At 41.8% G+C, this 22160-nt stretch overlaps 1 protein-coding gene and 1 long non-coding RNA gene across 5 annotated transcripts in view; one reads left to right on the top strand and one right to left on the bottom strand.

Moving 5' to 3' along the window:
• Window positions 1–8225: 8225 nt before the first annotated feature.
• LOC111980166 (uncharacterized) lies at window positions 8226–9708 on the bottom strand. Its single transcript, XR_011481727.1, has 4 exons — window positions 9583–9708; window positions 9449–9509; window positions 9167–9240; window positions 8226–8951 (listed from the first exon to the last, which is right to left on the bottom strand). It is a non-coding gene; the product is annotated as an uncharacterized lncRNA (long non-coding RNA).
• Window positions 9709–18846: 9138 nt separating this feature from the next.
• hlcs (holocarboxylase synthetase (biotin-(proprionyl-CoA-carboxylase (ATP-hydrolysing)) ligase)) overlaps window positions 18847–22160 on the top strand; it is a 39878-nt gene continuing 36564 nt past the window's right edge. Inside the window, exons 1-2 of one of the 4 annotated variants that reach the window (XR_011481726.1) lie at window positions 18847–19250; window positions 19707–19853. Coding sequence is in view for 3 of the 4 variants with exons in the window: in XM_024011543.2 (XP_023867311.1) it covers window positions 18969–19250; window positions 19707–19853 (429 nt within the window). In the remaining variant the exon portion in view is untranslated. Of the gene's footprint in view, window positions 19389–19706; window positions 19854–22160 lie in introns of all 4 variants that reach the window. The other 3 variants (XM_024011543.2, XM_024011545.3, XM_024011544.2) reach the window with 3 other exon arrangements.

Here is a 22160-nt window from a genome sequence, read left to right as displayed (position 1 = left end):
CATAAAGTTATCTTCAAATGAAGCATGTTGATGTTGTGGTGAATATCTCTAATTATACATTAGCCTATTATAACCAAGCAATTAATCTGTCTATGTGTCATATTTACCACTATCTCCCTCTCTTTTCTATGAATTCAGATTATGTGGTGGAAAATGTGCCCTCTCCCCTGCCAGAAAGGGCCATCTATGGCTTTGTTCTGTTCCTTGGCTCACAAGTTGGCTTCTGTAAATCACAATTGTGTGACTTTTGAGTTTAGGCTATGTTGATGACTGAAGTTGGGATTGGAATGTGACGGAAGATGGCAGAACCTGAGGTTTTGTTTGAAACTGCTAGTGAGTCTAGTGAAGCTAATAGTACAGAAAGTGAGAATGAGTGGGTTACATTGGCGAAGAAAAAGAGAAACGAGAATTAAAGCTATGTTGGAAAACAGGAAACCAGTAGACTCGTTTTTAGTCAGAGTCAGGGTTTTGGATCAATGCTACAGGAAACCAGTAGACTCATTTTTAGTCGGAGTCAGGGTTTTGGATCAATGCTACTTATCTGTTTACCGTCTCCAGGAAAATCTGGAATGAGTTGGAGGAAAGTGTGGCGTCGTTGAGAGTCACAAGACGTGGTCTTATTTAGATTTTTTGTGTGTCTGCGGAGCAGAAGAAGCATGACTCAAAAAGATATTTGAGTGAAATCTTTCCTTCATGGATTTTCATAGCAGGGCGCCTATCAAGGGGGTTATTTCTGGGGTGGCGCAAGAAGTAAAGGCAGAGGATATAACTGAAGAAATCGATAGAGTGGTTGGTGCACATCGGCTGACCTGTATGGTGGACGGAGAAAATAAATTAACTTCATCCATGCTACTGTTCTTTGATGAAGAGTCTCTCCCTTAACATATAAAGTTAGGATTCATGAGATACCCTGTAAGAGCTTTTGTGCACAAGCCCCTTCAGTGTCATACATGTAAAATATTTGATCATGTGTGAAGTGTGTGCAGAAGGGAAAAAGATTGTATGCCAGATGAAGGGAAATGCTGCAACTGTGCAGGTGAACATGCTCTTGAATTCTTGGAGTGCCCTGAGGGAGAATGAGGTGGCAAGGTTAAGGAGTGTCCAGCATGTCTTCTATCTGGAGGCGGTGAGAAGATTGGACGGAACGAGTGGTGGGGAAGAAGCAATGGTATTAGAGCCACCACGACCAGTGAAGGTTTCTCATCAACCGAGGGATAGTGGAACGCTACATGTTAAAAAGGTGGACTTTGTATTATGTATTGCAATGGTCATAAACTGTACGGCACAAGCGGAGAAGAATTTTAAGAAAATTGGAATCATTGTGAATGCCGCTGAACGTTTTTTGGGTCTCCGTGATTTCACAGCCGAGGCCATGCAAGAAATCTTGTCGGTGAATGTACCCTCATCATAGGCCCCTGAGCCTGTGCAAGGATGTATTTTGTAGTGGACTGTGATTGAAGAAGTGTGATAGGTTTCCTTAGTTGACATGTTTATTTTGTATGACGTAGTTTTCCCCATTTCCCAAAATGTTTTTTTAATTCAATACCCCGTCCAGCCGGTGGCGGTAATGCACCATTAACATTGGATGCCAACCGCCGTTAAACCCCATCGAAGAAGAAGACTGAAGTTGGGGATTTAATGCCATATTATTCTCTGTAGACTATGTGAAAAAGCCAAATGTGCTCTCAAATGGAGTGTGTTAGCCTGACTTTTCAATGTACTTTTTTGTTGTTGTAATTTTCTACTCCTTCCCCAGTTTTATATTTGGTGTGAGCCTATGTTCCAGATAAATGGCTTCATTCAGTAGGGCTTACTTACTGGCCTCATCTGATGCAGCAGTCCACCACTCTCCTTCTTGGTCAAATAGACCTTACACAGCCTGGAGGTGTGTTGGGTCATTGTCCTGTTGAAAAACAAATGATAGTCCCACTAGGCACAAACCAGATTGGATGGTGTATCACTGCAGAATGCTGTGGTATCCATGCTGAGTAAGTGTTCCTTCAATTCTAAATGAATCACTGATAGTGTCAGGAGCAAAACACCCCACATTATAACACCTCCTCCTCGATGCTTCACGGTGGGAACCACACATCATCCGTTCACCTACTCTGCGTCTCACAAAGACACAGTGGTTGGAACCAAAAATCTCAAATTTGGATTTATCAGACCAAAGGACAGATTTCCACCGGTCTAATGTCCATTGCTTGTGTTTCTTGGCCCAAGCAAGAATCTTCTTATTATTGGTGTCCTTTAGTAGTGGTTGCAGCAATTCAATCATGAAGGCCTGATTCACAAAGTCTCGTCTGAACAGTTGATCTTGAGATGTGTCTGTTACTTGAACTCTGTGAAGCATTTATTTGGCCTGCAATTTCTGAGGCTGGTAACTCTAATGAACTTATTCTCTGCAGCAGCGGTAACTCCGAGGTCTTCCTTTCCTGTGGCGGTCCTCATGAGAGCTAGTTTCATCATTGCACTTGATGGTTTTTGTGACTGCACTTTTGCGACTGCACTGTCAAGGTTCTTGACATTTTTCCGGATTGACTGACCTTCATGTCTTCAAGTAATGATGGACTGTTGTTTCTCTTTGCTTATTTGAGCTGTTCTTGCCATAATATGGACTTGGTCTTTTACCAAATAGGGCTATCTTCTGTATACCACCTGTACCTTTTCACAACACAACTGATTGGCTCAAACGCATTAAGAAGGAAAGACATTTCACAAATTAACAAGGCACACCTGTTAATTGAAATACATTCAAGGTGACTCCTCACCTTTTTGAGTTTGAGAGAATGACAAGAGTGTGCAAAGCTGTCATCAAGGCAAAGGGTGGCTACTTTGAAGAATCTCAAATATAAACTATATTTTGATTTGTTTAACACTTTTTTGGTTCACATGATTCCATATGTGTTATTTCAAAGTTTTGATGTCTTCACTATTGTTCTACAATGTAGCAAATAGTAAAAATAAAGAAAAACCCTGGAATGAGTAGGTGTGTCCAAACTTTTGACTGGTACTGTATTTGATAGACCCAAACAACCTCTAATCATTGTTTTCTCAATAAAATGCAACTAACTGGAGTTATGTAAACATTAGATTATTCAAATATGTAATACAAATCTCCAACTGATTTTTGTTTTATTTTATAGCGCTATATACAGTGCATTTGGAAAGTTTTCAGACCCCTTGACTTTTTCCACATTTTATTACATTACAGCCTTATTCTAAAATTGATTAAATAGTTTCCCCCCCCTCATCAATCTACACACAATACCCCATAATTCAAAAGCGAAAACAGGTTTTTAGACATTTTGTGCAACAACAACAACAAAAAATACAAAATGGAAATATCATATTTACATAAGTATTCAGACCCTTTGCTATTAGACTCGAAATTTAGCTCAGGTGCATCCTGTTTCTGTTGATCATCCTTGAAATGTTTCTACAACTTGATTGGAGTCCACCTGTGGTAAATTAAATTGATTGAACATGATTTGTAAAGGCACACACCTGTCTATATAAGGTGACAGTGCATGTAAAAAGCAAAAACCAAGCCATGAGGTCGAAAGAATTGTCCGTAGAGCTCCGAGACAGGATTGTGTCGAGACACAGATCTGGGGAAGGGTACCAAAAAATGTCTGCACCGTTGAAGGTCCCCAAGAACACAGTGGCTTTCCATTCTTAAATGGAAGAAGTTTGGAATCACCAAAGCTCTTCCTAGATCTGGCCGCCCTGCCAAACTGAGCAATTGGGGGACAACGCAGGAGTGGCTTCGGGACAAGTCTTTGAACGTCCTTGAGTGGCCCAGCCAGAGTCCTGACTTGAACCCGATCGAACATCTCTGGAGAGACCTGAAAATAGCTGTGCAGCGACGCTCCCCATCCAACCTGACAGAGCTTGAGAGGAGAATGGAATAAACTCCCCAAATACAGGTGTGCCCACACTTGTGGCGTCATACCCAAGAAGAATCGAGGCTGTAATCTATGCCAAAGGTGCTTCAACAAGGTTCTCTAATATCTGTTTCTCTGAATCTAGTCACCTCGACTATAACCTGTAGCCCACGTTATTGTCTTGAACAGATGTCTATGCCAGAGGTCAGAGGATGGATGACTGCCAGAAGAGGGCCATACCCATATTAAAGGATGTCTTCATCAGTGAAGTGAACATAATTTTCTATTTATCACCTCAATGACAACAGATTTTTCACATTCCGTTGGAAGAACAATTTTAATTTTTTTATTTTTTATTTCACCTTTATTTTACTAGGTAGGCCAGTTGAGAACAAGTTCTCATTTACAACTGCGACCTGGCCAAGCAAAGCAGAGCAGTGCGACAAAAACCACAACACAGAGTTACACATTAGCAAACGTACAGTCAATAACACAACAGAAAAATCTATGTACAGTACAGTGTGTACAAATGTAGAAGAGTAGGGAGGTAAGGCAATAAATAGGCCATAGAGGTGAAATAATTACAATTTATCATTAACACTGGAGTGATAGATATGGAGATGATGATGTGCAAGTAGAGATACTGGGGTGCAAAAGAGCAAGAGGATAAATAACAATATGGGGAGGAGGTAGTTGGGTATGCTATTTACAGATTGGCTGTGTACAGGTACAGTAAGCTGCTCTGACAGCTGATGCTTAAAGTTAGAGAGGGAGATATAAGACTCCAACTTCAGTGATTTTTGCAATTCGTTCCAGTCATTTGCAGCAGAGAACTGTAAGGAAAGGCGGCCAAAGGAAGTGTTGGCTTTGGGGATGACCAGTGAAATATACCTGCTGGAGCGCATGCTACGGGTGGGTGTTGCTATGGTGACCAGTGAGCTGAGCTAAGGCGGAGCTTTACCTAGCAAAGACTTATAGATGACCTGGAGCCAGTGGTGTTTGGCGACGAATATGTAGTGAGGGCCAGCCAACGAGATCATACAGGTCGCAGTGTTGGGTAGTATACGGGGCTTTGGTGACAAAACGGATGTCACTGTGATAGACTACATCCAGTTTGCTGAGTAGAGTGTTGGAGGCTATTTTGTAAATGACATCGCCGAAGTCAAGGATCGGTAGGATAGTCAGTTTTACGAGGGTATGTTTGGCAGCATGAGAGAAGGAGGCTTGGTTGCGAAATAGGAAGCCAATTCTAGATTTAATTTTGGTTTGGAGATGCTTAATGTGAGTCTGGAAGGAGAGTTTACAGTCTTACCAGACACCTAGGTATTTGTAGTTGTTCACATATTCTAAATCAGAACCGTCCAGAGTAGTGATGCTAGTCTGGCGGGCAGGTGCGAGCATACGGCACTAAGAAGTATGGCATTACCTCAGTGAAGATGCTCACTAAGAAAATTAACAAATAGCTGATGCTGTTTTATATGCACTGCAATGATAATTGCTTGACATAAGTGTGGTATGTCATATGATACTTATTTAGTATTTGTCGAGCACTATCGCTTTGAAGGGGTCCCCTTACTATTGTAAATGTCTTACAAATTATTTCCTTTTTACATTTTGTTTGGGAATATGAATGACTTCAGCCTTGATTCACAAGTTGTCTGAAAAAACATCTCAGAAGCTCCTCAAGAAGAAAGAAAGTTATCGAAAGTTATTTAATGCAATTCCTGAACATTTATCACCAACTTCACACATTTTCATTTTAAAAAGTTCACTATTCTCTCACCAACTTAGGTTTCATAATAATGTCTATTAAAACCATGTGAACTGATCTTAATGATTATATTTGTGCGTTTTGGTTTAACTTAAATAGTACTCATGTTGATATGCATTTCTCAGAGAAAAGTCAGTTGTCTTGTCTTATCTTGCTATCTTTCTCACTCCCACTATTTTCTGTCTATAGTCCATTCAACGCCTGCCAAAGGTAACTGGAAGTACAGCACAAATGTAAATTCTATATGCAAAATGTTTCAATATGCTGCTGAGCTGAGGGTAGACAACCAATTTACCTCTATTTGCTGCATATTTTGTTTTGTTTATTTAGCATTTTAACATTGTTTATTATAATTCAACACTGTTGATCAATTGTATTAATCCTGCAACATACCTGTACGTTATAATTGTCCCCCATCCACTGTGTTGAGCCAGTGGTCTTATTTGAAGGCCCAGGGCAAGCAGAGGGCAGTTTTGTCACCATAACTGGCATCTCTCCTCACCGTGGGAAGGTTTTAGATGCACCTTTTCAATCACTTGTGACAGGACAAAGATCTGACTTGTATACGAACCCTGGGAAGTGAGGTGACCTGACCACAGCAGCTCGCACATCATTTGCTCTTCAACCTCTTGTGATAATCCGTCATCACAGCCCCTCGACTAACTAATGAAAATGCAGATAGAAAATGTTGTGTAATGGAACATGTAAAATTAGTGGTGCTGTGTGGAACGAGATTAATTAGTCTTATATTTATCCAATGACTATTAGAATTTATCAGTCAAAAATATGAGACCAGCAACTTCTCGATTTTATAATGCTTAAGCCTTTGGGTGATGTAAATCATGCATTGTGCCTGTGCTTCTACAGTATGATGTGCTCTTTTCAGTTGAGGTGAGGTCAGTAGGTTTATGACCTCCTGAACTCGTCAGACTGCAAGTGAAATGGTCACAGCACTATCTTCTCATCTTCAGGATTTCGCTGAGACTCCTCAATCAGTCTGCTGCCCACCTCAGTGACCTAGCCACCCACTGGGGACTGACAACCCCCTGTCCCCATCCCCTCTCCCCTAGCCTGTCCCAGCCAGCCCACCAGACGGGTCAGCCGGCCACCTCAGCCAAGCTGCACAGATAAACCATCATAAACAAACAAGAGGTTGGGATCAGATGGCTGGCCAGTGTTTAACCTCTGGAGGACCACCAGTTCCTGCTGCCCTGTTCGTAAGCCAAGCTGGACCTGATGATGGAGAGCCCTGGCACTATACCGTTCCCTGTGTGTGTTCGTGTGTGTGTGGGGGGGGGTCAGGGATTAGGAGTAACCGATTACATGTAATCTGACTACAAAACAATTACTGTAATCAGTTACGTTACTAGCAAAAAATATTGTAATCAGCTTACTGATTACTTTTAAATTCAGAAAGGATGTTTGCAAAAAAATATGACACCTTTCTGTTTTCTCAATGAAATTCAATTCAGCATTAAAAAAAGCCGCAAGTTTAAATTTGTTCCAGCTGAGCGAGTCTGACCGCAAGTCAGAGACCACTATGATGACACACCAAATGGTTGGATGGATCCTTTTTGTCTTATTCTAATGCCTTTTGGAAAGTAATAAAAAAAAATAACTGAAAGTAATCAGATTACATTACTGAGTTTGGGTAATCAAAAAGTAATGCTACTGATTACAATTTTGGACAGGTAACTAGTAATTAACGGATTACATGTAGAAAATAACCTACCCAACCATAGAGGGAGGGGATGGTGCCGGTTGTTTGAGGGCTAAACTTGTCCCCAGGCTCAACCTCAGCCCAGGCTTTGATCACTGGACCCAGTGTCATTAGGAGTGATTAGGAAGTGACCAATTCGACTTATTTCCAATGGTTTTCCAGCTGTTTTCTGATCTCTCTGAGTTCCAGGGAAATATTCAATGGTGGACCATAATGTTTAGAAGATCCCATATAAGATCACAACTTTGGTCACCTTAAATGGATGAGGTTTGGGGTGTTTATACTCTTTTTCTGCCATTGAAATTCACAATATGATTCATGAGAGAGATGTTCTTTTATATGTACTGAAAGAGTCAGTTGATTTGCACTGACATACAGTATGCCTGACCTTCATGATCTATTTTCCTTTTACTTGTCAGGGTTCATTGGGTCTGTCTCAAAGGGTCTGTCTCTTCCCCTTGTAGCATGAGCCTGTACTGGCTTGTCCTAGTGGTTAGCGCGGCCTTCTATGACCTCAAACTCTACATTTTGATAGGTTCATGCCATCTTATTCCATTTTCCCTTGTTTTGCACGCACTGTACTGTCACTTTCAAGCATTTTAGAGTATTGGTCAGCCAATATTAAATCATTTATATTCACTGTTGTTTTTGCTTAGGAGTAGGTTACTTACTAGTTTACTCCCAAATAGGAGTAGTGTGAATAGCAAATACCTGAATGAACATGTGAATTGATCCTGAACAAAAGTATAAGTCCACAAGAAGGGTAGGAAAATTATGATTTTGAAATAAATGTTTATTACTTAACTAAAATGATATCATTGAAATACTTTTACATTTCACTTGGCATCCATACCAACATATTCACTCACTAGCTAAGCCCATAACAGTAATATTCAATTATATGCACATACATTATTTACATTTCAACCAACAAACCATCTACACAGTCACTCATATGTCCAGCAATGTATTACACACACTTTGTCATACACACATAAAAACTTATTATAAATACAAAACATAGAAAGCATAGAAAATGTTTCACTACAAACAAAAAGAAGAGACCAGCACAAGGCCAACTTGAGTTTGCATGACAAGGTCCTGAGAACATAGGACGTTGTCAAGGAAAATGGCCATATCCAGTTTAAAGGTGTGTTGACGTTGAACTGGTGTAAAAAGAATCACCTCAGTGAGGCCACATGCAGCCAGTGACCTGGCCCTTCCCGGCTTTCTGTGGCTGTCTCAGGTGAACACATTGGGTCCTACTAGACCCTCACCATGGAAGTAACATGTCTCCTGTGACCTGCTGCACTGTCCGTCTCCCTTGTCTAATCACACCTGCTTGTTTCCAAAACAGTCAAGACTAGCTACCTCTGAATTCTCTCTGAGTGGATGGGACCTGTGATCCAAACTGTGTGAATGAACCTCCAGCTCTTCCTCCATATCTTCATCATCCTCAGAGCTGGAGTCATCATTGTAGAAGTGGAGAGTGGCTTGGACAGGGAAACTGTCCAAGACCATCTTCCCCAAATGAGACACATATTCCTCAGTCCTGGACTTGGGCATGAAGAGCCTACGGATCAGATTACTGTATTAAGTATTTAAAAATACATCTGTGTTTTACTATTCAAAGAAATTAGTATACCGGTATACAAAAATGGTCTTCATGAAAGTGATAACATCAAATCATAAAATGTATTCACAACACAGGTCTTTTCCCCAAATTAGTCTAAATGTAGTAACAATTCCAACATACTATCTTCTCTCAACTGCTAACAGTCTACATACCTGACAGGGTGCTGGAATCCATGGGCACCTTTGGACATCTGTCTGGTTCTTGATGACACATTCCCTTGGACAAACTAAACAGGACAAGTAGGCATGTTCATTTTCAACTCAAATTAATAAACCTATACAATACCAAATACAGCATTTCTAAGGACCTGTGTCAGTAAAGTATTGAATAATCTTGTTTACTAGGCTACAGGTTTCTTGTGATGATAGGTTGGATGAAATTTAATTACTTCATAATCTAATAGTAGGCCTAAAGTAATTGCATTATGTCCTTACTTTTTCTAGACATCCAGTTTCTCTATGACAGGGAATCCATGGTCTCCATATCACTGGAAAACTGCAATAGTAGAACATTTATTGAACTGGTTTTTATTTCCATATTCCAAACAGGCTAAATATAACGTTCATACCTTAGGAGTGGCTCTTCAGACTCCCTGTATCTTCCCATGCATCTCATTATTTGGTCTTTCAATGTGAGCGACGGCAACTGCATATCCTGACCAAGAGGGAGTTTCTTCTGTCTTCGACTGACTCACTACCTGCAAACTCCTAGACTGAGGGATACGGTCAGGTATGCTGTTTATCAAGGCTTTCCCATCTTGACTGTTCACTTGAATAAACAAAAGTGGATTTGGGTGGGGGGAGTCTTTGAGATCTGTCTTCGGCTGTCAAATTGCAGGTCCCCTTCCTCCACTGAATTGAAGCTTTTCAAAGATGGATCATGAAAAGTTAGTTATTCAGATAAACAATATTTTTTTGTTATCTTTTTCATGTTGTTATTGAACTTTAAGGCCCTGGCTGTCCTTCCATTTATTTTATAGACCTATCCTATAGTTCTTGGTAAGTTTACTGGTAATATGCATTTGTACTGGGTACATTTAGATAAAATGGAATATAATTAGTTTAATTCTGATTTAAGGAAGAAACTGTATAAGAATTTGTATAACATTTGGTGAGTTAAGGGATATGCAAATAGCCTCTCACATTATGTTCTCCTAATAGATATAAGTTTTTCTTTCCCTGAGTGTTTCAAATTCTCTCTCTCACTTGGCCTCGGCCTCGCGCTTTGAAAGTTTGCGCTGCAGTCTGCACCAATGACTGTATATACAGTATGTCTGCACTAGTGATGGGTGGTTTGACTCATAACCCGTAGTCCCCGCGGTTATATCCGCCGGGCGCGTGGGTTTAAGGTCATGACCTATTGTGTGGATGAAGGGCGGATGGATGGCAGGTGGGTTGAATAAAGAGAATACCTTTAAAAATCCATAAAAATAGAATTATTGTGCAATTTATATCTATAGGCTACATTTTTTCCTTTCATTATTTTAGTCTCTCTGGCATTAGTGGGTAAGCCTAAACTTTAGGGCCTAACTTTATGCGTGCCAAATAGCCTACAGTCAATCACCAAACACTTTTGAGAACAGGCAGAAAAAGTACATGTACATCCACTGAGGCAAGAAGGACAATGTCTTGGTTTATTTCAATAAGAGAAAAGCTGCGATATGTTGACTTGAAAATAAAGACAAGGGACGGCCAGAAAAGTAATATTTGGGAAAGATTTGGTGAAGTGGTAAAAGAGGATGATAGCAGTGCCGCAATGTTGTGTGATATGAGGCACTATACAAAGTTGACAGTCACAAGACTGGACTTCAAATAGGCTTATGGCACATGAAGGGAACTACAGTTCAGTTCAGATGGGTTCAATAAGACTGAAATCCGGACACTGACTGTAGGTCCATAACCTCACACAGCCTTAATATTAACTCCTGCAGAATTAAGCATTTTTTGCAGTAAATTTATCCAAATGTAGGCTAAATGTTGACTCGGGAAGAGGAGTGGAAAAAGATGTCTTTCTTTCAGCATCTTGAGAGAATGGGAATGCACAGTTAGATACAGTCTGTAGAGGCGCTATCAGCATCATAAAATCAGTATTTAAACCACATAAAATAGGCTATGCATCCAAGCTGAACTGAAATCTTATCAAACAATTTTTTTTTTTTTATCAAGGCAAGTCAGTTAACAACAAATTATTTTTTACAATGGCGGCCTACCAAAAGGCCACCTGCGGAGACGGGGGCTGGGAATAAAAATACAATTATAGGACAAAACACACATCACGACAAGAGACACCACAACCCTACATAAAGAGAGAGACCTAAGACAACATAGCATGGCAGCAACACAACATGACAACATGGTACAGTAGCAACACATAGCAGCAGCACAAAACATGTTACAAACATTGGGCACAGACAGCACAAAATGTTGGGTCGTTTTCACAGCTTTTTATTTCTTTACAACAAGTCAAACTGATGTCATTTGGACATTCATTCTATTGATTTATAACATTCTGGTGAGCAAGGGTTTATTTAGTCTTCTAGGAAAACATATGGACTAGGCTAATGACAGAAGATACGCTGCATGTACTTGCACTGAACAAAAATATAAAACGCAACATGTAAAATGTTGGTTCCATGTTTCATGAGCCGAAATAAGATCAGACATTTTCCATATTCACAAAAATCTTCTCAATTTAATTTACATACCAGTTAGTGAGCATTTTGCCTTTGCCAAGACTATCCATCCGCCTGACAGGTGTGTCATATCAAGAAGCTGATTAAAAAGCATGATCATTACACAGGTGGACCTTGTGCTGGGGACAATAAAAGGACACTATAAAATGTGTAGTTTTGTCACACCACACCATGCCACAGATATCTCAAGTTGACGGAGCATGCAATTGGCATGCTGACTGAAGGAATGTCCACCAGAACTGTTGCCAGAGAATTTAAATGTTAATGTTTTTACCATAAGCCACCTCCTACATAATTTTAGAGAATTTCACAGTACGTCTGTCACAGTTTAGTGTGAACCCCTTTTCTCACCACCCAACACAGGATTTAATGTTCTCCAGCACACAACCAACACAGATGACCAGGACAGGTAAGTATGCTCATGGTAAGTTTTAATTTAAATTCATGGGTTAACATGGATCGGACCCCGTTTCCCCACCTCCCACAGCAGATTGCACGATTTCCCAGACTGTGACGTCACAATAAGGCCTCCCCTCAGGTAGGTTACCCTCCCCCTGACTCCCTCAGGTAAATATCGGCTATGCAAAAGATCAGCTGCACACGGAATTATTTTGATATGGCACTGCAAATCTCACACCACTGAAGTATTATATGGCACTGCAACAAGATAGTTATTCTAAGGGAAAGCACTGCAAACAATATGGTGAAAGGCACTACAATCTCGCTCTGGAGCTGTACACAATATGGGACCCACCCTTGGCCCTGCTCTACTCTGCCAACCCCTCTAACGGACGTTCTACTATAGGACAAAATAGGGAGGACAGACAAGACAACAGGGTGGGGATAGGTTCTCGATTTCTAGGGCCCGACGAGAAGCATATCCCCACAAAATAAACCTCTGTATGGTGATATCCAGATCCGCACAGCTCCCTGTCCTGGAATGCGCCCGGTCTGACACAGAACCCAAACCGGCTGCGCACGTGCGCCATCGTGCATAAATGTATTTTGTCCCCCCACACCAAATGCGATAATGACACGCAGGTTAAAATATCAAAACAAACTCTGAACCAATTACATTATTTTGGGGATAGGCCCGAAAAGCATTAAACCTTTATGGCAATTTAGCTAGCTAGCTTACACTTGCTAACTAATTTGTCCTATTTGGCTAGCTTGCATTTGCTAGCTAATTTGTCCTGGGATATAAACAATTAGTTGTTATTTTACCTGAAATGCACAAGGATCTCTACTCCGACAATTAATCCACACATAAAACGGCCAACCGAATCGTTTCTAGTCATCTCTCCTCCTTCCAGGCCTTTTCATCTTTAAATTATATGGTGATCGCATCTAAACGTTCATTGTATTACCACGACTACCGGCAAAACAGTTTGTCTTTCTATCACCCACGTGGGTATAACCAATGAGGAGATGGCACGTGGGTACCTGCTTCTATAAACCAATGAGGAGATGGGAGAGGCAGGACTTGCAGTCAGAAATAGGAATGACATCTATTTTAGCCCTGGTGTCGCAGACGCTCGTTGGTGCGCAAGCAGTGTGGGTGCAATAATTGAATAACATGGATTTCAAAATTTATTTTGCAACTGTAACGGCGTTCCTCCTCCTCTTCATCCGAAGAGGAGGAGCAGGGATTGAACCAAAATGCAGCGTGGTTATGTGACATAATGATTTATTAAACAAGACGAAGACGAAAYGAAATACACTTSATAAACTACAAAACAAATAAACGATGTAGACAGACCTGGACACGAACTTACATATAACGTGAAGAACGCATGAACAGGAAACAGACTACATACAAAACGAACGTACGAACGATATCGAAACAGTCCCGTGTGGCGTAACATACAGACACTGRCACAGGAGACAACCACCCACAAACAAACACTGTGAAACTACCTACCTTAATATGATTCTCAATCAGAGATGAAAACCACCTGCCTCTAATTGAGAACCATATTAGGTACCCATTCACCAACATAGAAACAGAAAACATAGACTGCCCACCCAAACTCACGTCCTGACCAACTAACACATACAAAACTAACAGAAAACAGGTCAGGAACGTGACAGCAACGCTCGCGCACGCGACGCGAGTGGTGTAGTCAGCCTGTAAGGGGAACACAGGAAGAATCATGTCCCTTACTTAGAGGAGCTAAAGCTCCTAGATGTGTGATGTACCAATGCCTCTCTCGGTCCTCTGCTCTTAGATCACCATTTTAGCTTCAGTTCGTCGTCAGCGCAGCCGCCCACTTACTCACTCGAATTCGCCAGTAAGAATTTGCATTCCGCTGACACTGGTCCATTGCGATCACAGCAATCACCCAAACAGACAAGACATGTAAACTTGCATAGGGGACCAGTCCCCACGGAGAGACATTCTCCACTAAATTCCCAGGCCTGAATACTTCTACGATATCACGGCAGTCCGCAAACAATCGTTTAAGTGAATGCCGGGACCTACTGTGCTGGAATGTACGATCAATCATGATCTGCCCAATTCTGTACTACCATGAAAAAAAAAATCAAAACCAAATAAATAACTTCTACCACACCAAAAACTACTTCTACTATGGTATATTTGCGATCGCACAATTTAAAGTGCATTCCGCCACCTACTGTGCAGGTTGGAAACAGGATTCCAAAAATGGATTAAAATACAAAAAAATAAACATTAACTACTTTTCTGTTAAAAAATAAATTTTAAAAATCCCTACACAGGCTCAAGGGGAACCTGAAAGGTCAGGTCTTCAAATGTAAAATCCTTAAGTCCCAAAAACCTTTCTGCCGCAGCCACAATAATGTCCAGTTTCTTAGATTTCTTTGAGACGTGCCGTACAGTTTAACTATAGCAATGAACTCCACAAAATCCACATTTTTAACACTACCGTATCTTCCCTAGCATCACATGTTTTCTCAATTATTTTCATCGCATCCGCATAGGAGATTCAATTCATTGCTCTAACTTGCCACCTCAATCGTCTTCACCCTTACAGCACACTCCAGGAATTGGGGATCATTATCCCACCACAACTGCAACACTGTCGTCCTTCAACACATCATTCTTCAATACTCTGTCCATCTGCACACATTTGAAACATGGCCAATCCTTTACAATTCTTACACTGCAATGGTTTGGGGACGAAAGCTCAAACGGCGTATCTTAGTTAACCAAGCTTCACATGCGTAGTTATTTGCTCTTTATCAAAAAACAGGACCGACACTTTTTCTCCTTTCACCCAGCGGGTTAGATACCGGGCACCAACCACACCAGGAATTATCTTCAGGTTTTCAACCTGAACATCCGTCGTCACCCCTGAGATGACTCCTTTGACGGGTGCTCTACTCCGATGTTCAAAACACAAAACTTCTGTTGTCCAGATTCTTTTGAGGCTGCCTGTTCTTCAGAAATCCTGGTCACTCTGAGACTCCACTTTTCCCAGCGCAAACTTCACAATTTTCGGCACCTCAAATGGGTCTCCAACATATTCATCCTTACTCAACAAATGCATCCCAACAAATGCATGCCCCACCACCACAGAAAGCACTGAGCTAGGCTGAAACACCTGCATTTTGGAGCTGCCTGTGTGTATGTGGCTTTATTAATTGAACCTTTAATTTAAGGTCTGAATACTTATGTAATTACTTATGTAATTGGCTGTTAGACAGCCTGCCAGCTTAGTGGAGTCTGCCACTAGCATAGTCAGTGTAGTCAGCTCAGCTATCCCCATTGAGACTGTGTCTGTGCCTCGACCTAGGTTGGGCAAAACTAAACATGGCGGTGTTCGCCTTAGCAATCTCACTAGGATAAAGACCTCCTCCATTCCTGCCATTATTGAAAGAGATCGTGATACCTCACATCTCAAAATAGGGCTACTTAATGTTAGATCCCTCACTTCAAAGGCAGTTATAGTCAATGAACTAATCACTGATCATAATCTTGATGTGATTGGCCTGACTGAAACATGGCTTAAGCCTGATGAATTTACTGTGTTAAACGAGGCCTCACCTCCTGGTTACACTAGTGACCATATCCCCCGTGCATCCCGCAAAGGCGGAGGTGTTGCTAACATTTACGATAACAAATTTCAATTTACCCATACTGGATCCTATTCCAACTAAACTACTGAAAGAGCGGCTTCATGTGCTTGGCCCTCCTATGTTGAACATAATAAATGGCTCTCTATCCACCGGATGTGTACCAAACTCACTAAAAGTGGCAGTAATAAAGCCTCTCTTGAAAAAGCCAAACCTTGACCCAGAAAATATAAAAAACTATCGGCCTATATCGAATCTTCCATTCCTCTCAAAAAAAATTGAAAAAGCTGTTGCGCAGCAACTCACTGCCTTCCTGAAGACAAACAATGTATACGAAATGCTTCAGTCTGGTTTTAGACCCCATCATAGCACTGAGACTGCACTTGTGAAGGTGGTAAATGACCTTTTAATGGCGTCAGACCGAGGCTCTGCATCTGTCCTCATGCTACTAGACCTTAGTGCTGCCTTTGATACCATCGATCATTATATTATATTTTACCTCTTGGGGATGTAATTCGAAAACATAATGTTAACTTTCACTGCTATGCGGATGACACACAGCTGTACATTTCAATGAAAAATGGTGAAGCCCCAAAATTGCCCTCGCTAGAAGCCTGTGTTTCAGACATAAGGAAGTGGATGGCTGAAAACTTTCTACTTTTAAACTCGGACAAAACAGAGATGCTTGTTCTAGGTCCGAAGAAACAAAGAGATCTTCTGTTAAATCTGACAATTAATCTTGATGGTTGTAAAGTCGTCTCAAATAAAACTGTGAAGGACCTCGGCGTTACTCTTGGACCCTGATCTCTCTTTTGACGAACATATCAAGACTGTTTCAAGGACAGCTTTTTTCCATCTACGTAATTGCAAAAATCAGAAATTTTCTGTCCAAAAATGATGCAGAAAAATTAATCCATGCTTTTGTACTTCTTGGTTAGACTACTGCAATGCTTTACTTTCCGGCTACCCGGATAAAGCATTAAATAAACTTCAGTTAGTGCTAAATACGGCTGCTAGAATCCTGACTAGAACCAAGAAATTTGATCATATTACTCCAGTGCTAGCTTCCCTACACTGGCTTCCTGTTAAGGCAAGGGTGATTTCAAGGTTTTCTGTTAACCTTAAAGCGTTACATGGGCTTGCTCCTACCTATCTTTCCGAGTTGGTCCTGCCGTACATACCTACACGTACGCTACGGTCACAAGCGGCCTCCTAATTGTCCTAGAATTTCTAAGCAAACAGCTGGAGGCAGGCTTTCTCCTATAGATCTCCATTTTTATGGAATGGTCTGCCTACCCGTGTGAGAGACGCAGATTTCGGTCTCAACCTTTAAGTCTTTACTGAAGACTTATCTCTTCAGTAGGTCATATGATTGAGTGTGTCTGGCCCAGGAGTGTGAAGGTGAACGGAAAGGCTTCTGGAGCACAGAACCGCCCTTGCTGTCTCTGCCTGGCCGGTTTCCCTCTCTCCACTGGGATTCTCTGCCTCTAACCCTATTACAGGGACTGGGTCACTGGCTTACTGGTGCTCTTTCATGCCGTCCCTAGGAGGGGTGCGTCACTTGAGTGGGTTGAGTTACTGATGTGATCTTCCTGTCTGGGTTGGCGCCCCCTTGGTTGTGCTGTGGTGGAGATCTTTGTGGGCTATACTCGGCCTTGTCTCAGGATTGTAAGTTGGTGGTTGAAGATATCCCTCTAGTGGTGCGGGGGCTGTGCTTTGGCAAAGTGGGTGGGGTTATATCCTTCCTGTTTGGCCCTGTCCGGGGTATCATTGGATGGGCCACAGTGTCTCCTGACCCCTCCTGTCTCAGCCTCCAGTATTTATGCTGCAGTAGTTTATGTGTCGGGGGCTAGGGTCAGTTGGTTATATCTGGAGTACTTCTCCTGTCTTATCCGGTGTCCTGTGTGAATTAAGTATGCTCTCTCTAATTCTCTCCTTCTCTCTTTCTTTCTCTCTTCGGAGGACCTGAGCCCTAGAACCATGCGTCAGGACTACCGGGCATGATGACTCCTTGCTGTCCCCAGTCACCTGGCCTTGCTGCTGTTCCAGTTTCAACTGTTCTGCCTGCGGCTATGGAACCTGACCTGTTCACCGGACGTGCTACCTGTCCAGCCTGCTGTTTTCAACTCTCTAGAGCGCAGGAGCGTAGAGATACTCTTAATGATCGGCTATGAAAAGCCAACTGACATTTACTCCTGAGGTGCTGACTTGCTACACCCTCGATAACTACTGTGATTATTATTATTTGACCATGCTGGTCATTTATGAACATTTGAACATCTTGGCCATGTTCTGTTATAATCTCACCCGGCACAGCCAGAAGAGGACTGGCCACCCCTCATAGCCTGGTCCTCTCTAGGTTTCTTCCTAGGTTTGGCCTTTCTAGGGAGTTTTTCCTAGCCACCGTGCTTCTACACTTGCCTGCTAGCTGTTTGGGGTTTTAGGCTGGGTTTCTGTACAGCACTTCGAGATATTAGCTGATGTACGAAGGGCTATATAAAATAAACTTGATTTGATTTAATATTTCAGTTGTATTTTTTTTTTATAGATTTGCAAAAATTTCTAAAATCATGTAGATTGATGAAGGCAAACAACTATTTAATACATTTTAGAATAAGGCTGTAACATAACACAATTTGGAAAAAGTCAAAGGGTCTGAATATTTTCCAAATGCACTGTATCTGTGACCAACATATGCATATCTGTATTCTCAGTCATGTAACCCATAGATTAAGGCCTAATGAATTCATTTCTATTGACTAATTTCCAACTGAACTGTAACTGTAATTGTTGCATTTATATTTTTGTTCGGTACAATTACAGACAAGTTGACTAGAAAATAGTCTACCAAAAACTCGGAAATTATAAGCAAAAACATATCTAAATCAAGCTACCAAAAAAATCGTTCCGCTGTCTCTGACTGTAGGGTTATGCTTTTATTTGAGAAAATGTATAACTAAAGAAGATGTGTTCACTTCTCAAAACCCCGGGCTGGTCTGTTTCGCAAGTGTTCTCGGAAGTCTCGCGAGGTTGTGCCTCTGGGTTTAGAAACTGTGCTACTCGTCTGCGAGCATGCGTATTGACGATTTGTAGTGGGAAGAGCCATTCTGTCAACAACAGGGCAGCCACGGTCAGGTCGAATCTGAGCTCTGTGCAGAGAGGCCATACCATATGGGCTCAAAAACGGCTTTCCAAATGTAAAGAAAATGCTAATAACGTTGTGCTACGTCTACCTTTGGGTGCGCTTTCAAAAGTGCTACACAGTGGTAATTCGGAGCACCCTGCACAGATTGTGCGGGGGGAGCAAAACCAATGCAAGTAACGTTAGCTTTACATTCTGTGCCTTGAATCCACTGGGGAAGCCTCAACTTCAGAAAGGACAACCAACCTGCCTGCAAAGTGTCAATAAGCAGCTCAGTCCACCTCTGCCTGAGGAGGACGTTTTTCTCAAGTTGGGCGACAAGGCTATTTACATAACCGAACCTCAGGTGACACGTTTGTTTGATATAGCTAGCTAGCTAGTATGTTAGCTACCATCCGAGGCCTTGACTTGTCAAAAAACATAAGCTACTCCGCTATCAATGAATGGGCAAGATCAGCTTGCCAGCTAAATGACAGGCGTGAAGGTACGCATTCTGCTGCTCGGGTCCATTCAGAGCACGAAAATGTGAAATAGGCCTCCGTTATTAGCTATCAGTTTGTGCATGCTCTGATGTAAATAGCTAATCCGTCAAAATCCAGTCAATTCTGATGTGAATTTGTCAGATTTTTGGTGCACATAAACTTACATGATATGTTAGTCATTTTACATAGTTTCGTATATGTGAGTCTTACTAATGTCTAATGATCATACTAACTTTCTAAAACATGCTTTAATATCTATCCATACCATCAGTGTCCATACTGTAGATCAGTGTATATGTTGTCTGTATTATTGTTCCTAGGCATGTGAGGACCTCAGCAAGTGGACTCTTTTGTGGGGGTCCTCTCTGAGTTGTGGCCCACGGATAGAGAACATTTCTTTCATCATAGAGGCTACATCAGGACAAAGAGTGGGCAGCCAGGCTCATCACACTAAAGAAAATAAAAAAGTATGGATCACAAGTATATTTATCGAGAAGCAAAGAAACTGTCAGTTTTTGTAGACTGTCAAGCATATACAGTGGCTTGCAAAAGTATTCACCCACTTGGCATTTTTCCTATTTAGTTGCCTTACAACCTGGAATAAAAAAAAATATTTTTTGGGGGGGGTTTCTCATTTGATTTGCACAACATGCCTACAACTTTGAAGATGCAAAATATTTTGTGAAATAAGACAAAGAAAAACAGAACTTGAGCACGCGTAGCTACCCCCCCCCCCCCCCCCAAAAAAAAAGTCAATACTTTGTACAGCCACCTTTTGCAGAAATTACAGCTGCAAGCATCTTGGGGTATGTCTCAATAAGCTTGGCACATCTAGCCACAGGGATTTTTGCCCATTCATCAAGGCAAAACTGCTCCAGCTCCTTCAAGTTGGATGGGTTCACTGGTGTACAGCAATCTTTAAGTCATACCACAGTTTCTCAATTGGATTGAGGTCTGGGCTTTGACTAGGCCATTCAAAGACATTTCAAGGTTTCCCCTTATACCACTCAAGTGTTGCTTTAGCAGTATGCTTAGGGTCATTGTCCTGCTGGAAGGTGAACCTCCGCCCCAGTCTCAAACCTCTGGAAGACTGAAACAGGTTTCCCTCAAGAATTTCTTTGTATTTAGCACCATCCATCATTCCTTCAGTTCTGACCAGTTTCCCAGTCCCTGCTGATGGAAAAACATCCCCACAGCATGATGCTGCCACCACCATGCTTCACTCTGGGGATGGTGGTGTTGGGTTTGCGCCATAGTGTCATCTGACCAGAGTACCTTCTTCCATATGTTTGGGGAGTCTCCCACATGCCTTTTGGCAAACACCGAAAGGGTTTGCTTATTGTTTTCTTTAAGGAATGGCTTTTTCTGGCCACTCTTCCATAAAGCCCAGCTCTGTGGAGTGTACGGCTTAAAGTGGTCGTTTGGACAGATACTCCAATCTCCGCTGTGGAGCTTTGCAGCTCCTTCAGGGTCGTCTTTGGTCTCTTTGTTGCCTCTGATTAATGCCATCCTTGCCTTGTCTGTGAGTTTTGTTGGGCGGCCCTCTCTTGGCAGGTTTGTTGGGGTGCCATTTTCTTTCAATTTTTTTAATAACGGATTTAATGGTGCTCCATGGGATGTTCAAAGTCTTGGATATTTTTTTATAACCCAACCCTGATCTGTACTTCCCCACAACTTTGTCCCTGACCTGTTTGGAGAGCTCCTTGGTCTTCATGGTGTTGCAGACTCTGGGGCCTTTCAGAACAGGTGTATATCTACTCAGATCATGTGACGGATCATGTGACACTTAGATTGCACACAGATGGACTTATTTAACTAATTATGTGACTTCTGAAGTTCATTTGTTGCACCAGATCTTATTTAGGGGCTTCATAGCAAAGGGTGTGAATACATATGCACACACCACTTTTCCGTTTGTTATTTTTTGAAACAATTTCACTTCACCAATTTGGACTATTTTGTTTATGTTCATTACATAAAATCAATTTAAATTACAGGTTGTAATGCAACAAAATAGGAAAAACGCCAAGGGGGATGAATACTTTTGCAAGGCACTGTATGTGACAAAACTAACACTGAACAAAAATATAAATGCAACAAGTAAAAATGTAATGGGTGGGGATAGGTCACAGATACCTTTTAAAGGTAGTGGCGTGGATCAGAAAGCCAGTCAGTATCTGGTGTGACCACCATTTGTTTCCCCTCATGCAGTGTGAAACATCTCTTTGGCATATAGTTGATCAGGCTGTAGATTGTGGCCTGTGGAATGTTGTACCACTCCTCTTCAACGTCTGTGCAAAGTTTCTGGATATTGGCCTGGAACTGGAACACACTCGTACACGTCGATCGAAAGCATCCCAGACATGCTCAATGGGTGACATGTCTGGTGAGTATGCAGGCCATGGAAGAACTAAGACATTTTCAGCTTCCAGGAATTATGTACAGATCTTTGCGACATGGGGCCGTGCATTATCATGCTGAAACATGAGGTGATGGTGGCGGATGAATGGCATGACAATAGGCCTCAGGATCTCATCATGGTATCTCTGTGCATTCAAATTGCCATCGATAAAATGGGGCACTCTGTTCACAACGTTGACATCAGCAAGCGCTCGCCCACACGACTCCATACACGCTATCTGCCATCTGCCCGGTACAGTTGAAACTGTGATTCATCCGTGAAGAGCACACTTCTATGCCAGTGGCCATCGAAGGTGAGCGTTTTCCCACTGAAGTCAGTGACAACGCCGAACTGCAGTCATGTCAAGACCCTG

Source organism: Salvelinus sp. IW2-2015, linkage group LG20, assembly GCF_002910315.2.
Source record: "Salvelinus sp. IW2-2015 linkage group LG20, ASM291031v2, whole genome shotgun sequence".
Lineage (NCBI taxonomy): Eukaryota > Metazoa > Chordata > Actinopteri > Salmoniformes > Salmonidae > Salvelinus > Salvelinus sp. IW2-2015.
The sequence above is the reverse complement of the archived record's forward strand: the minus strand, read 5'-3'. Positions and strand labels throughout refer to the sequence as shown.